Source organism: Bufo gargarizans, chromosome 5 (assembly GCF_014858855.1).
Source record: "Bufo gargarizans isolate SCDJY-AF-19 chromosome 5, ASM1485885v1, whole genome shotgun sequence".
In the NCBI taxonomy this organism is placed as follows: Eukaryota; Metazoa; Chordata; class Amphibia; order Anura; family Bufonidae; genus Bufo; species Bufo gargarizans.
In genome coordinates this window covers 326,678,100-326,694,899 of record NC_058084.1, presented here as the reverse complement: position 1 = coordinate 326,694,899, position 16,800 = coordinate 326,678,100, and the positions used below count along the sequence as shown (strand labels likewise).

The 16,800-nt window shown below is 44.6% G+C and overlaps 1 protein-coding gene across 1 annotated transcript in view; it reads right to left on the bottom strand.

Moving 5' to 3' along the window:
- Positions 1–405: 405 nt before the first annotated feature.
- LOC122939440 (synaptonemal complex protein 2-like) overlaps positions 406–16,800 on the bottom strand; it is a 46,852-nt gene continuing 30,457 nt past the window's right edge. The window contains exons 7-11 of the mRNA XM_044295509.1: positions 9,340–9,488; positions 2,649–2,703; positions 2,120–2,183; positions 1,458–1,506; positions 406–471 (exon numbers count right to left, since the gene is read on the bottom strand). Coding sequence (XP_044151444.1) covers positions 406–471; positions 1,458–1,506; positions 2,120–2,183; positions 2,649–2,703; positions 9,340–9,488 — 383 coding nt within the window. The remainder of the gene's footprint in view (positions 472–1,457; positions 1,507–2,119; positions 2,184–2,648; positions 2,704–9,339; positions 9,489–16,800) is intronic.

The following is a 16,800-nucleotide window of genomic DNA, read 5'->3' as shown; positions in this document are numbered from 1 at the left end:
ATATCAACTACTTTTCTGAAAAAATGGACTAAGGATTAGATACTTTAATACAGTACAAGTACATATAACAAATATAGCATATTGTTGTATAATAAACTGCTTTTTGATTGCTCATTGTTATCCTTACTTATTCCACCATTTTAATGGATTAGTTTTTTTTCCTGGTTTCAAAGAAAATGTGTGCGGTCCTAAAGTAGAATCCACTTGTGGATCACTGCTGTCAGGCTGCAATATATTTTCCGACCTGCGCCTTTACATGACATTTGATAGCAATAGCATATATATGTGCAGCCCAGCAATTAGCTGATCCCACAATGGACTGCGCCATGTACATGCAGAGTTAAAAACATCTAACCTGAAACCCAATTAAATCAAAGATTAAAATTAACATTGATAGAGAAAATTTTACTTTTCTGCTGGCTGCTGCTTCAGGTGATGCCTTCTCGTTTCACTAGTAGTTAATATTGAATTCTGAAAAAAAGCATATAAAAAAAAATATCAATGGGTCAGCATCAGTAGGTCTGTTCTTTAGCCCCGCAAAAATAAAATAGAACATGTCCTATTTTTGTCCGTTTTAGGCACTTTTGGGGCAGTTCCGCAAAAAACACATACGGTTGCGTGCATGTAGCCTTAGCTCACATGTTGCAAATTTCTTGCAGACTTCGAGTGAGGATTCTGCAATGCAAACGTGCAGCAAAATGCATTACAACACATTCTATGGTATTTTCTGATCCCCGTATACATGCTGAATTTTTATTTTTTTTAACTAGCAGATTTAATTTTAATATTGGGTTTTCTTTTTATTTAAATACTGTAATTTTTAGTCCTTACAGGACTTGTACATGCGATCTTCTCATCGTTTATCCCATGGACTGTAATAGAATACTATTGCAGTCTATGGGATTTTCACAGGCTGCCCGATAGGAGATGCCTCAGACAGTTTGCCAGGCAGTTTGATATGATGGCACTGGGAACCTTTGCAAGGCCCAAAGTTGTCAAAGCAACAGATCAGAGCCTTGTTATTTCACGATCAGATGCCCCCTCCCTCTGTCTAACTACCCAGATACTGTCTAACAGCTCATCACTGAGGGTCAGAGAAGCTAGACGCAGGTTTCTTTTCAATAGACAAACCCATTAAAATGATGTTTCTAGAATACACTGTAGGGCTAATGCGGTGTGAAATGCTCCCAACATTTATAGTGATCATGTCTATAGGTTATAATTGCCATATAATAATTGTATTCCACTGTTCCCCCACAGTGTTGTGAAGCACAGATGACTAAGGGCTCCTTAACAGAAAAATAAAATAAAAATTACAGTATATACAGCAATATACTGTACAAAAGCAACCACTAGAATAGAACCCATTTAATGTTGTCTTCAAGAGCTTAGGCAATATTTATCAAATAAACAGAGCTTTAGCAATACATCTACTGTAACAGAGTATAACATCATACCTTGCTCGAAACCTCCGAAGGTTTATTCTCTTCAATGAACTCCAGAACCCTATAGACAAAAGTTGCTTGCGATCAATAATGGAGTGACGTCAAGCCCAGAGCACACATTAAAAAATTCTAGCAAGTTACCACATTTTTTCAGTTTCTAATATGTGACTATTATTGGTGACATGTTTATCAACCATGTAGTAGCTTGGTATGGTGTATCACCACTAGAGAGCAGACTAACATTTAAAACCAACCGTCCTTACTTTTTTTACGAGTACAAAGACGAACGTTTCCCAGATGCTGTTAATGCAAATACAACATAACCCAAAAGGCCCTTTTACATAGAGTGGGCACAAGGATGTTCATTCCTGATCATTGCCCCGATGTTAACTACACGGACATGAAACAATGCTTGATGATGTATGGGTATGATCAATCTTTGGGAAGCAAGACCCTATTTGTTACCAGGTGATGTGCATCTGACAAACAAGGATCTTGGGTTTTGCAGGAAAGATGCACATTTGTCAGTTGATCTGCAGCACTTTAGTACGGGCTAGTTATCGGGAACACGCATTCATACGAGCGTTCCTGATAATTGCTCCAATTGTTGGCCTGTGTAAAAGGGCCCTAAGTTTCAGTGAGACGCGTTTTGTAACAAAATGTCAATATCTTACCTAGTGCTATCACTGACGACTGCGGCAGACTCTTGTTCCTCAATGCAGACTACTTTTTGACAATCTGGAAGCAAATAAAGATTAACTGAAAAAAAAGATTTACAACTTCCCAGTATATAACATTTTTTGTTTTAAATTTTTCAAATTTCATATAAAAGAAAAAAAAATTAGCTGCAAAATGAATTGTGGCAGATTAGAAGAAAAAATAAATAAATCACTAAAAAAATATATGTTCCTCACCCCCCCATCTAAACACACAGTAATAATAGTTCCACTTTTTAATTAAATGTATGTTCTTCAATCCAAAAGTTGTAAGATCACCTCACAAGCGGCATGTAGAGATTTTAGAACACTTGCATTCTTGTTATACAGCACTTGAATCTAGAGCGGTCAGCTCCTCCTATGACACGTTATACGATCAGTATGGAGTCAGGGAGCACAAATATCAATGGCAAAAAAATAAATACAAAAATACACAGTATACACTAGGTAAATATATACTAGGAAATTGTAGAATCATCATACATACCTGTCAAACCAGCTTGTAATTTGTCAGTTTGCTGAGGTGATGCAATATGCACTTTCTGCACAATGAGAAAAAATAAAAATAAAGAATTGTATACAATAAAAGTTGCTTTAAGTCCATTACAGTCCTTTACAGGCCGATTAGACTAATATGCTAGCAGCACACTTACTAAATTTTAATCACATCAACCTTGTATATGATCACCTGTGTGAACAATCCAACTGTTTACTTTAAAAGGGTTTTTAAATTTCCAACCCAGCCTGTGGAAATATTCATACTCCCCATCTGACTTAAGTGCCACTTGGAGACATGTTGCTGCTGAGGCCAGTCATTGGCTGCAGCAACACATGTGACCTCATCCATGCGGAAGTTTACAGAAGAGGACAGGGAGTCCAGTGAATACAACCAATGAGCCAGAATAGAGGAGTGGGAAGCAGGCACGTATGAATTCTTACACAGGTACTGCTGGCTTGGAGGGATGAGGGAGATTGGGGGGGGAGGGGCACACACTCCCTAATATTTCGTTAGACCACCTTTAGCTTTGATTACGGCACGCATTCGCTGTGGCAAGATTTATTTCCATCCAGTGTTCCATTTATTTTTCACCAGGATTTTGCATTGAGCCTGCACTGCACTGCAACTGCACATGAGTCTGACTGCTGCCTTCTCCAGCACATCCCAATGATTCCCAATGGGGTTAAGGTCTGGACTCTGTGGTGGTCAATTCATGTGTGAAAAGAATGTCTCATGCTCCCTGTACCACTCTTTCACAATTTGAGCCCGATGAATCCTGGCATAGTCATCTTGGAATATGCCCATGCCATCAGGGAAGAAAAAAAATCCATTGATGGAATAACCTGGTCATTCAGTATGTTCAGGTAGTCAGCTGACCTCATTCTTGGAGCACATACTGTTGCTGAAACTAGACCTGAGCAACTGCAGCAACCCCAGATCATAGCACTGCCCCCACAGGCTTGTACAGTAGGCACTAGGCATGATGGGTGCATCGCTTCATCTGCCTCTCTTCTTACCCTGATGCGCCCATCACTCTGGAACAGGGTACATCTGGACTCAGACCATATGACCTTCTTCCATTGCTCCAGAGTCCAATCTTTATGCTCCCTAGCAAATTGAAGCCTTTTTTCTGGTTTGCCTCACTGATTAGTGGTTTTCTTACGGCTACACAGCTGACCAGTCCCAATCCCTTGACTTCCCTTTGCATTGTGTGTGTGGAAATGCTCTTACTTTCACTATTAAACATAGCCCTGAGTTCTACAGTTTTTTCTTCAATTTGATTTCATTAAACGTTTAAGTGACAGCCGATCACGCTCATTCAGGATTTTTTTCCCACTACATTTCTTCCTCGAATACGATGGGTCCCCACTATCCTTCCAGTTTTTAATAATGCATTGGACAGTTCTTAACCCAATTTTAGTAGTTTCTGCAATCTCCTTAGATGTTTTCTCTGCTTGATGCATGCCAATAATTTAAACCTTCTAACATCTTTTCCACGACCACGAGAGGAGTCTTTTGACATGGTTGTTTAAGAAATGAGAAGCAACTCATTGCATCAGTTGGGGTTAAATAAACCTATTGCCAAAGGAAAGATAAATCGCCCATGCAGTAATTATCCAATAGGAGGGTCATAACCATTTGCTTAGTTAAATCCAGGTGGCGACAGTTTCTTTTGGACAGGCAATGTATGTATGTATGTATGTATGTATATATATATATATATATATATATATATATATATATATTATAATATTATATATCTCCTAAGGACAGGTCATCAACCTAGGTTTCAAACAGTTGATTAGCGGAGCTGGAAGTCAGACCCCCACCAAGACATTGATGACCTATCCTAAGGATTGGCCATCAATATAATAATAAAAAAAAAAAAGGGTTACACTACATGATCGCTATTCATTTCTATGGGAGTTCTGCAAAAGGAGATTTTATAGGTATAGCTATGTCCTCTAGGAGGCATTGACACTAGATAAAGCTGTTAGCTCCTCCCCTGGCAGCTATACCCCCTCCAGCCTGGAGAGAGAGCTTTAGTTTGTGCACAAGCAATAGGAGAAGCAAGCTAACCAGAGAAAAAAACATGGAACACCAACCATGCCAAAAGACCCAACAGGGCTCTAACCAGCAACTGCCACAACTGTGGCCGAACAACAATACTGGGTGGGTGATGTGTCCCCCAATGAAGAGCGAGAAAGATTTTACTGGTAAGTTATCCTTTTCTTGCCCATATTCATTGGGGGACACAGGAACCGTGGGATGTCCAAAAGCAGTCCACAGGGAGGGAAAAACCACAGACCCATGGAAGCATGCGTCCCTGCAGGCATCTAATAAACTGCCGCCTGCAAGACCATGCAGCCTAAGGCAGCGTCCGCTGATGCATAAGTATGCACCTGGTAAAATTTTGTGAATGTGTGTAAGGAGGACCAAGTAGTCACCTTACACAACTGTGCAGCCGAAGCGCGATTCCTACCGCTCTGGTGAAGTAAGCCATGACACGTAAGGGCGGAACCCTGCCCCGGGCGCTGTATGCTTCAGCACTTGCAGACCGAATCCAACGTGCAATTGCCACCTTGGAGGCCGCCATTCCTTTGAGAGGACCCCCTGGATTACAAAAAGGGGTTCCGTATGCCGGAAGGGACTGGAGGTTGCCAATAATAATCAGAGCCCTGACAACATCCAATGATGTAACTCCCTTCCCTATGGTGTGAAGGAGAGGGAAAGTGAAGGAAGGACAATTTCTTCATCAATATGAAAGTCAGAGACCACCTTCGGGAGAAAGAAGGAATGGGCCGGGGAACCACCTTATCCTTGTGAAGAGCCAGGAAGGGTTCTCTGCAAGAGAGCACCCCCAACTCGGACACCCATCTGATGGAGGTGTCACAAGAAAAACTACCTTCTAGGACAGGAGTCTGCGTGAGATCTCCCGCAATGGCTCAAAGGGAGAAGACTGGAGCGCTGAGAAAACTATATTCAGATCCCAAGACGGTAGAGGACGGTACGGAGGAACCATATGTGCCACTCCCTGAAGGAAGGTTTTCATGGCACCAGGGGAGCCAGAGGACACTGGAAAAGCTGTGTCCCCCAGGATAGAAGCGCCAACACCTGACCCATCAAGGAACTAAGGGCTAAACAAAGGTCAAACACTGATTGTAGAAAGGATAGGACCATGGGGAGAGAAAAAAAAACTGAGTGAGGGGATGTCCCGGCTTTCACAGAAGCCCAGGAAGGACCTCCAGGTCCTATAATAGATCCTGGGCGATGCAAGTTTCCTGGCCTGAATCATAGTGTGGATGACGTCTACCGAAAACCTTCTCCACGTCAGAACGGGGGTGTCAATAGCTACGCCGACAAACCAAAAAACCCTAAATGCTGATGTAAGACCGGACCCTGTGAAAGAAGGTCGTCTGAGTGGCAGTGATTAAGGGACGTCTCCTAGAAGGAGAACAAGGTCGGCGTACCATGCGCGACGGGGCCAATCTGGAGCGACTAGGATTTGTCGGAATGCCCTCCATCTTGATCTTTCATAGAACCCTGGGTAGGAGGGGGATACACGTAAAGGAGGAAGAACTCCCGCCAAGGAGATATCAGGGCGCCCACGCCGCAGGAAGCCAGGTAAGGGGAGTTGCACTGTATTTCTAGCCCCATACCAGCAGAGGAGGGGGCCACCCGCAGAGGCCACTGAATTCAGTGCTAGAAGAGTCCACCACCTGACGAATTAGCTGTGCAGTAAGAACCCAAGTATGTAGTGGTAAAGCAATACTACTCCCACAGAAGTAGCCAGCGCTTGCCCCATCAGCGCAAAACTAAAAAGGGAAACCCGAGACGATCCGTGGAAGCCACGTACCATACTGCTCCAGTTAAGTAGAGCTAAACTTAAAAACTATCTGGAAGGGTGCGGAACAGGAGCAACTGCTGAGCTAGCGCCAGCCCACTGCAGCGATCACCCACTCGAGCAATAGCAGAAAACTGCACCTGTGTAGGAGAACATGTTGTAGTAGCTAAACTAGAGTGCCAGCATAACCACTTTCTCAAAGATGGAGGAGTTGTGGATAGAGAATACAGAGTCTGTGAAACACTCGACTCGCTGGAACGTTCTCACCATATATGTGCAATGGTGTATGCACTACGCATTGATGCGGACAATATCATGACCGACTGGAACAATGGAGGCCCATGGAGATGGGGGTCTCTAGGACACAAGTGATCCTAGCAAACACCCTGAGAAGACACAGGATGTTATAATCATGCGCAAAACCAGAACCAAAAGAAAAGGATACAATGAGGAATAGCCATCGTATCCACTGGCAGCACCCATAGAGAACTAAAGTAAGAGTACAGGGCAGCCGCAAGTACCGACTGTTGCCACGCCCCCTTGTGAAATAAGCGAAGGCACCTAGAGCCGTGGCGCAGTCGAATTGCAGCATCTGAAGATGTTTAGTTATTCCCCCGCTAATGGATCACTTGTGGAAGGGGGTAATGCAACAGGAAGCACGGTGATGTGCAACACTCCGCCTATGGAAGGATAGCGCGACAGTCGGGACCGTATTCAATGGTAGTGCAATTACCCTACCTATGGTGGAAGGTGGAATCACATACGGCAAGTACTTAAGCCAGTGGCAGGGAAAATACTCCACCTATGAAAAGGGGCGAATGCCCATGGCGAGAACTAGTGCATATGGCGAGTCCTGTACCCCTCAGGAGTGCAATTATTGCACCTAAGTAAAGGGGTAATGCATACAGCACACATTGTAACCAGTGAGAATGTCATCGCGCCACCTAAGGAAGGGGCTAATGCATACGGCAGGTACCGAACCCAATGGAGATGCAATTCCGCCACCTGCAGAAGGGGGAATGTATACGTCCGGCACTGAAACCAGTGTTCTTGTACTTAGTCCACCTATGGCAGGGGACAATGTATAAGGCAAGTACTATATCCCAAAGTAGTGCAGTTACTCTGCCTAAGGAAGGGGGTAATGCATACGACAAGTACTGCTTGCCACCATAGACACAATCTAGCGAGATTGCTTCAGACTCATGTCAGGGTCTGAATCAGTGATTCTGCCTCCACCGCTCCACCCCCCCCCCCCCCTTCCCCTCACAGACCCAGGGAGGAAGGGTGGGGGTGCGGAGATATTCAAGGAGAAAAGATTCTCCTGCTGTGGTCGGCTTGCGCGTAGGTCCACTATTCAGAATCTCGCCCCTGGCAGTTGTGGACTGCACAGGTGGGGACTTATCAACCAAACTATCCAGGAGGTTGAATGGGAACTTCTAGAGGTCTCTCCACCGGATTGCGCAGGCAGTACAATATCAACCAAACGATCCCGGAGGGTGGATTGGGAGGTTCCAGCGGTCCCCCACTGGATTGCGCAGGTGGAGAATTATCAACCAAATGACCCAGAGCAGGACTGGCCAACCTGCGGCTATCCAGCTGTTGTAAAACTACAATTTCCACCATGCCATGCTGTAGACTGATACCTGTAGGCTGTCTGAGCATGCTGGGAGTTGTAGTTTTGCAACAGCTGGAGAGCCGCAGGTTGGCCAGCCCTGACCCAGAGGGTGGATTGGGAATACTTCAGCTGTCCTCCACGGGATTTGCAAAGGTGGAGAATTATCAACCAAACTGCCCCGGAGGGCGGATTGGGAACTATGAAAGGTCCTCCTTATCAGAGATAGGACACTGGCCCAGTCTGGTACCACACAGACAGGGTGGTCCTGCCGTGATGAGGGCTGAGGAGGATGACCCGTATGGACGCACATTTTTATTTTATTTTTATGAAACTAGGATGCTGGCCTCAAGTGAACAAGCGGTAGGAAAGGGGTCAAGTTCCTCCACCTTACGGCACACTGCACTAGAGGTAGAACCCCAGATAATCCGTGCCAGCCTAAAGAGGTGGCTGGCCAGAAATGGGTTAAGGCTGTCTTAAAGGAGCGGGGGTGAAGCTCAGCAGGTTTCTGGGGGAGGGGGAAGTAGGGCAGGAAGAATTCGCGCCAGAATGCCCGCCCCAACCAAGCGACGAAAGCTGCGGCCCAGCAGGCCACGAAGCGGCGATCCAAAGTCTCTGCACACAGCCAATCAGGTGCACCGGCCAGAGAGACCGGAGCAGCGTGTGAAATGCAATGGATCGGAACACCAATACGGTGCACAGCCAATCACGCAGCAGTTTTTTTTTTTACACAAAACAATGGAAAATATTTATAAAATTGTATCCAATATGACAACAAAGTGAGTCTTCATGTGGCATAGACACTACACTACACTACAGCACTTTATCCAGTTAAGGCTAGTTTCACACATGGAGCATCGCATCCGACATAGCTAGATACTGTCTTTTCTGCCGGGGCCCACTGACTATAATGGTCCAGCTGAATACTGGCACCAATGCCGGATCTGAGCCGGGTCTGTCCGTTTCTGGCTACGCCAGGATACAATGAACTCAGACCACATGTTCTGGCAGAGGATGTTATGATTAAATTAACGCTGGTGTGAAACTAGCCCAAGTCATCAGGGCCTGCTGATTTAAAACAAAGATCTTCACAAGTGATTCGTGAGTGCCCTCTTTGTACATCCTGTACTACATTTTTCAGCTCTCTTTGGTTTTCTGTTGGCAGGGTTGAAGAGCAGGAAAAACTTAGTGTTGTCAGTTAAGATGTTCTAATGTGGCCATACCATTTGAAGATCCTCTCCATAAGTTTTAATAGCAGCATTTTGAATGTCATGCTCAAGTTCAAATTTTATCATGATGCATTTGATCTCCTTGTTATCGATACAGTGAGGGATCTGAAGGTGAATACTTAAGAGTTTCTGCCCACTGCATTCTAAAAAACAAAACAAAAACAAAAAACACATTTAATGATTTTATCAAACGCACAACTGGATGAAACTTTACATAAATATTACCTCAAGTTAAGTTAAACTAGTACTTCCTGTTCTGGTATTCCAGCTAGTCATGGCCACAACTTTGTTTTCACACAATTTGCTGCTTCAGTGATCTTTTTGTCAGATGTTTCCATGGTATAGTCAGTCATTTAATAAGTTTTTCACTTTTATTGACAAGTATATTGAGGTTATGCAAAGATTCAATATTTACAGTGATAATCTAGTGTGGACCCTCCTTGACAGCTTCTGGGAAAGTTCTCTGACTGTTGGAAACCCATTCTTTTCCTAATTAGTGCTTGGAGTTTATCACAATTTCTATGTTCTTTTGACCACCCGCTTTTTAAAGATTGACAACGGGTTCTCTATGGGATTGAGATCTGGAGAGTTTCCCGTCGGTGGTCCAAACATATGAATGTTTTGTTCACCAAGCCAATTAGTTATCACTTTTAAGAGATAAACTAGATAGACAGCAGCTCAACCGATCTGAGAAATTTGGTTCGGTGCACTCCCCACAACACACCCAATGTCGATAAAGAAAAGACAATAGAAATTATTGGGGGGCACTCACCTATTCAGTACTGCATGGAATTGAAATTATATAAAATATAGAATTTATTAACCACTTCACATACGGGCCATTTCCCCCCTCCTGACAGAGCCCAATTTTGCAAATCTGACAGGTGTCACGTTATGTGGAAAACACTTTGGAATGCTTTTGCTTATCCAAGACATTCTGAGATTGTTTTCTCGTGACACATTGTACTTCACGACAGTGGTAAATTTGAGTCAATATACCCCTTCGGTGCCTGCGCGATCACTATGACGATTACGTCAAATTGCGGGAACTCAGTGGTTCCCATGATGTAAGAGTACATCAAAGGTCGGGAAGGGGTTAATGTATCCATGTTCTGAGAGCCATTTTTTTTTTTGCGATTTTCTTATGTAGGGGCAAATTTTTTTGCGTGATGAGGCGACCGTTTTATTGGTACCATTTTGTGGGACATACGCCTTTATGATCACTTGGAGTTGCACTTTTTGTGATTTAAGGTGACAAAAATTGCTTTGACACAGTTTTTATAAAAAAGAAAATTATGGCGTTTATCGGACGAGGTGGATCATGTCATATTTAAAGAGCCAGTTGTTACGGAAGCGGAAATATCAAATAGGTCTACTTTATTAATTTTTTTCCCCATTTTTAAATTACTTAATTGGGGATTTTTTATTTTTTTTTAAATGTAGCTGTAGGGTCTATAGAAGACCCGACAGTTCCTGCACTCTCCTGGCCCCGGCGGTCACATGGCCATTGAATGAGCAAGTAACTCCAAAACGAGTTTGGTAAATACATTATTAGCAGTGAACTAGCGGTAAGGATTACAGACTACAACCTCTAATTTGGGAAAGAAGGACGGTCCATCCTGATATGTTGGTAGCGACAAGCACCGCAACATTTATCATCAGCAAATCATCCTCCTGTGACTAAATAGCGCTACAAAACAAACCAGCCTCCTGTGATTGAATAGCGTTACGTGACAAGCCAAAGTATTAACCCCTTAAGGACTCGGCCCTATTTCACCTTCTGGACTTGGCCATTTTTGCAAATCTGACCAGTGTCACATTAAGTGCTGATAACTTTAAAATGCTTTGACTTATCCAGGCTATTCTGAGATTTTGTTTTCGTTTAAAAAACAAACAAAAAATAAAAATAAAAATTTACCAAAAATTTGTAAAAAAAATTGCAAAAAACAACATTGCTTACCGGTAATTGTTTTTCTCGATACCCATGACGGCACCCCATGCGACCAGGGACCTCCCATCCGAGACAGGAAACCTGAGAAGATAAAAGGTTCACACCCCCACCAAGCACCAGTGATGGTAATAAACAGTACTCCGGAGGTGAATAAGCGAAAGAGAGAAAGAAAAAGAAAGAGAGAGAGAAAGAAAAAGAAAGAGAGAGAGAGAAAGAAAAAGAAAGAGAGAGAGAGAAAGAAAAAGAAAGAGAGAGAGAAAGAAAAAGAAGAGAGAGAGAAAGAAAAAGAAAGAGAGAGAGAAAGAAAAAGAAAGAGAGAGAGAAAGAAAAAGAAAGAGAGAGAGAAAGAAAAAGAAAGAGAGAGAGAAAGAAAAAGAGAGAGAGAGAAAAAGAGAGAGAGAGAAAAAAAAAGAAAGAAAAAAAGAGAGAAAGAAAGAAAAAAAGAGAGAGAAGAAAAAGAAGAGAGAGAAGAAAAAAAAGAGAAAGAAAAGAAGAGAGAATAAAAAAAAAAAAGAGAGAGAAGAAAAGAAGAAGAGAAAGAAAAAAAAAGAGAGCCCAAAAAGAAAGAGAGAGAAAAAAAGAAAGAAGAGAAAGAAAGAAGAAAGAGGAAACAGAAAGAAGAGCGAAAGAAAAAAAGAGAGGAGACCCGCCCCCCCTCTCTCTCCCTCCCCCCCCCTCTCTCCAGAAAGAAAGAGCCCCCCCCCCCATCCCCTCCCCCACCCTCCCTCTCTCTCCCCCCCCAGAAAAAACGAGAGAAAAACAGAAATAGAGAACAAAGAAGGAGACCCTCCAGAAAGAGAGAGAATAAAAGAGAAAAAGAAGAAGCCCTAAGAAGAACCCTCAAGAAGAAAAAGAACTAATAAAAAAGAAGAAAAGAAGAAAGAGAGTAAAGAGAAGAGAGAGAGAGAGATCCAATACTGGTACATTATATCTCTTCAATACTCAAGAGAGAAACTCTCAGAAACCTATAAGGAAATAGCGGGCTACTCCACATATAACCTAATAAAGGGTAACTAAAGCCTATTAGTTTTTGTTTTGTTTTTTAGGGAAGGGAAAATTTTGGGGGTGCCGTCATGGGTATCGAGAAAAACAATTACCGGTAAGCAATGTTGTTTCCCCCTCACCCATGACGGCACCCCATGTGAGATAGACTATTAATGAGAAACTAGGGGGGGACAACCGCCTGAAGCACCTTCCTACCAAAGGCGGAATCCGTGTGAAGTTGGAGCCTGTAATGCTTTAAAAAAGTATGTCGAGAGCTCCAAGTTGCTGCTCTACAAATTTGGGCCAGGGAGGCATCCGCCTTCTCGGCCCAGGACGTAGCTACCGCTCGGGTGGAGTGGGCTCCAAAACCTGAAGGAGGCGAGAGACCCTGCGCTAAATAGGCTTCGGAAATGGCCCTTTTAACCCATCTAGCAATAACTGCCGTGGACACTTTCCGCCCCTTATTCCTACCCCAAAACTGAATAAGGAGGTTTTCTTCCAACCTCCAAGCCGAGGTAGACTCCAAATAAGCAAGCAGACATCTTTTGACGTCCAGGCAATGATACTCCCTTTCTAAACTATTAGAGGGATTAGGGCAAAAGGATGGAAGGACAACATCCTGACTTCTATGGAAGTCCGAAACCACCTTTGGCTGGAAGGACGGGAGAGGCCTAATAATAACTTTGTCGTCCAAGACCTGGGTATAAGGAGGAAAGGCCGAGAAAGCTTGCATCTCTGAGATCCTCCTAGCTGAAGTAATGGCCAGTAAAAAGGACATCTTAAAGGAGAGCATGTCTATGGGTATGTCTGACAAGGGCTCAAAAGGTTTCTGTGACAGGGCCGTCAAGACCGTGTTTAGGTCCCAAGGAGGGGACAAGGGTCTTATCGAAGGGCGGATCCTGGAGGCTGCTGACAGAAACCTTTTAACTCAAGGGTGCAGGGCCAGCTGGGAATCGAAGTAGTAACTCAAGGCTGCCACATGTACTCTTAGGGTGGAAGCACTAAGACCCTTATCCAAGCCAGCTTGTAAAAAGTCTAGGACACTAGAGACATTTGAAGGAGAGAAGGGGTCAGGATTGATCCCTAAAAAGGAGGAAAAGACTTCCCAGATTTTATTATATTTTCTGGCTGTGGTGGCTTTCCTACTTCCCAAAATGGTGGATACTACAGATTGGGACAGACCCCGACCTAACCAAATCTCCCTCTCAGCCTCCATGCTGCCAGATGCAAAATTTCTGGATTGGGATGCAGGATCAGGCCTCGATATAATAGATCCTCCCGAGGGGGCAGTATGCAAGGGGGGGCTATTGCTAGGTCTAGGAGGCAGGAGTACCAGGACCTTTTCGGCCACACTGGGGCCACTAGGGTAATTGTCACTTTCTCCCTCTGGACTTTTTTCAGGACCTGCGGAATTAGGGAAAAAGGAGGGAAGGCGTAACCCTCCTCCTGAGACCAGTTCTGTGCTAATCCGTCAAAAGCTGTTGGATCGTCCAGACAATTTATGGAGAAGAACCTTTCCACTTTCCTGTTCTTTCTGGAGGCAAATAGGTCGACCGTGGGGAGGCCGAATTTCTGCGTTAACTGGGAGAAGACCTCTGGGTTTAGGCACCAGTCTCCCTGTTTTAGCTGGGTGCGACGAAAATCAGCTACTATGTTCTCTTTCCCCTTTATGTGGACTGCCGACAGGGATAGATGTTTCTGTTCCGCTAACTGAAAGATCTGGTGACAGAGTGTTGCCAGAGAAGGTACCCTAGTTCCGGTTGATTGTTGATGTATGCCACTGTTGTCAAGTTGTCCGAGTATAGAATTATGTTCCTGAAGGATATGTCCGGAGCTATCGCTTTTAAGGCCATTTCTACTGCTTTTAGTTCTTTGAAGTTTGAGGTGGCTTTCCTGGTATTCAAATCCCACCTCCCTTGCCAACCTTTGTTCTCCGAGTGGGCCCCCCAACCCCACGGGCTGGCGTCCGTTGTTAATACTAATCGGATCCTGAAAGGACCATGGTACTCCTGCTGAGAGATTCTCTGTCACAGTCCACCAAAGAAGAGACACTCTCGCCTCTGCGGATAAGTGGAAAATCCGGTCCAACGACTGCTTGCGGCCGTCCCATTGGCGCAGGATGCATGATTGTAGCTTCCTTGTGTGGGCCTGCGCATATAGGACCGCTGGAAAGGTTGCTGTCAGGTGGCCCAGCACCGCCATTGCCCTCCTGAACGAGCAGAAGTAGGATCTGAAAAGATCCCAAACATGCTCCCTGATGGAGAATATCTTGGCGGACGGGAGGAAGGACTTTTCTACTCGGGAGTCTAAAAGGATGCCTAAAAATACACAATTCTGAGATGGTGTTAGGCAAGACTTTTCCCAATTTATTTTCCAGCCCAAGCTCTTTAACAGGGCGCAGGAAACTTTGATGTTTTGAATCAAGCCTTCCTTGGACTGGGAAATAAACAGGAAGTCGTCTAAATATGGCAGCAACGGAACCCCTGACAACCTTAGAAAGGAGGCTACTTCCGCAATCACTTTTGTGAAGATTCAGGGGGCTTGAGAAACCCCAAAAGGCAGGGCTCTGTATTGCAGGTGCAGACATTCCCCCTGAACCCAGACTGCTGTCCTCAAATATTTTTGGGAGGACACATGAATTGGCACGTGGTAGTACGCGTCCTCTAAGTCCAGAGTCGCCATCCAGCAATCCTTTGATAGGAGATCTATGGCCGACCTTATGGTCTCCATGCGAAATTTCTTGTAGCTGGAGGAATCTGTTTAATTTCTTCAGGTTTAGGATTACCCGGAAGGAGCCATTGGGTTTTTTCACTAATAAAAGAGGGGAGTAAAAACCCCTGCCCCTCTCTGCCTGCGGAACCGGGACAACCACCCCTTTTCGCAGAAGCAGCAGGACCTCTGACTCTAAGGCCTGTCTCTTGACTAGATCCGTGGGGTAATCTGTCAGTATGAACGAATCCCGGGGATGGGTCAGAAGCTCCAGCCGGAACCCCTCTCCAATCCCTCCCAGGATCCAGCCGTTCTTGGTTATGTTTTTCCAGGCTGGGAGAAAGAGAGATAATCTTCCCCCTACCTGGGGTTCGGCGTCATTGCTTATGGGATTTAAAAAGGAAACCTCCGGATTTCTTAGGAAATTTATCCTTTTCCCTTCTATCATACTGCCTACCCTTTTGCCTTTTACCTTGGTATCTACGAAAAAAGGAGCTGGAAAACCCTTCTTTTTGTCTGAGGCCTTTTCAAGTATATCGTCGAGGGAAGATCCAAAGAGCCTGTCACCCTCACAGGGGATAGAGCATAACCTAGCCTTAGAACCCTGATCAGCTTTCCAGGACTTCAGCCAAATAGCTCTTCTAGCTGCATTGGACATGGCGGATGATCTGGCTGAGAACCTAACTATATCCGTGGAGGCATCGGCTAAAAAAAATCGACGGCCTTAGGTGGGAAGGGAGGCCAAAACCTCTTCTCTTGGCTTCTTCTCACTGAGATGCTGTTCTAACTGTTCCAGCCAGATATGCAGTGACCTAGAGACCCATGACGCTGCAACCGCCGGTCTCAAGCAGGTAGAGGATGATTCCCAGGCCTTCTTTAAATAAAAGTCTGCTTTTTTATCCAGAGGATCAGACAGGCTACCCAGATCATCAAACGGTAGAGCAGACTTCTTGCCAATCTTCGCCACCGGAGCGTCAACAGTAGGGGCCTTGTCCCAACAGGCTGCTACTTTCTCATCAAAGGGATATTTCCTTTTAACGGAGCTTGGAATAAACTTCCTATCAGGATTCTTCCATTCCTTTTTAATTAATGCCTGAACATTCTCGTGAATGGTGAAAACCCTCTGCTTTCTGGGACCTAACCCCTGAAAGGCAATATCTGCTGTCGACTTAGCCTGTTTCACCTCTTCTAACTGCATAGTTGCTCTGACTGCTTTAAGGAGGTTTTGGGTATCTTCCGGCGAGAAATAGGAACCCCCTGTTTCTTCCTCTGCTGACGAAGTAGCGTCATTAGAGAGTAACTAGCCTGCTTCTCTTTCCTCCACGTCAGAATGGTCTATATCCGAATCCCTAATATCCGGAGATTTTTCCGGAGACCGCGGGTGATTTTTACTCAAGGATTTTAAGGAGGCTTTCACCTCAGATCTTATTAAACATCGCATATTCTTGGAAAGGCTCTGGGATTCCTCCACCACCAATTTATCGATACATGGGGTGCATAACTGCTTAGAATAGGAGGAAGCTAGGGGGGCCTTACATCCTGCACACTCCTTATGCTTCGTCTTAGAGGCCGCTTTTTTGGGGGTCTTTGCCACCTACACAAATCAAGCAGATAACACCCCATTAGTAAGAAAAAGATACATCTCACCAAAGATCCTTTTCTTTTAGCTCCCACTCCTCAGGACTGGTACCGGACTCGCGGGCCTTGAGGGATCCAGGGGTTCGGCGCGTCCGTCTGCAGGCTCTGACATCTTTGCTGGAAACCAAGAGCCTCTTCAGCACCACACTGTGTGCCACATCAGCCGGCTGGGT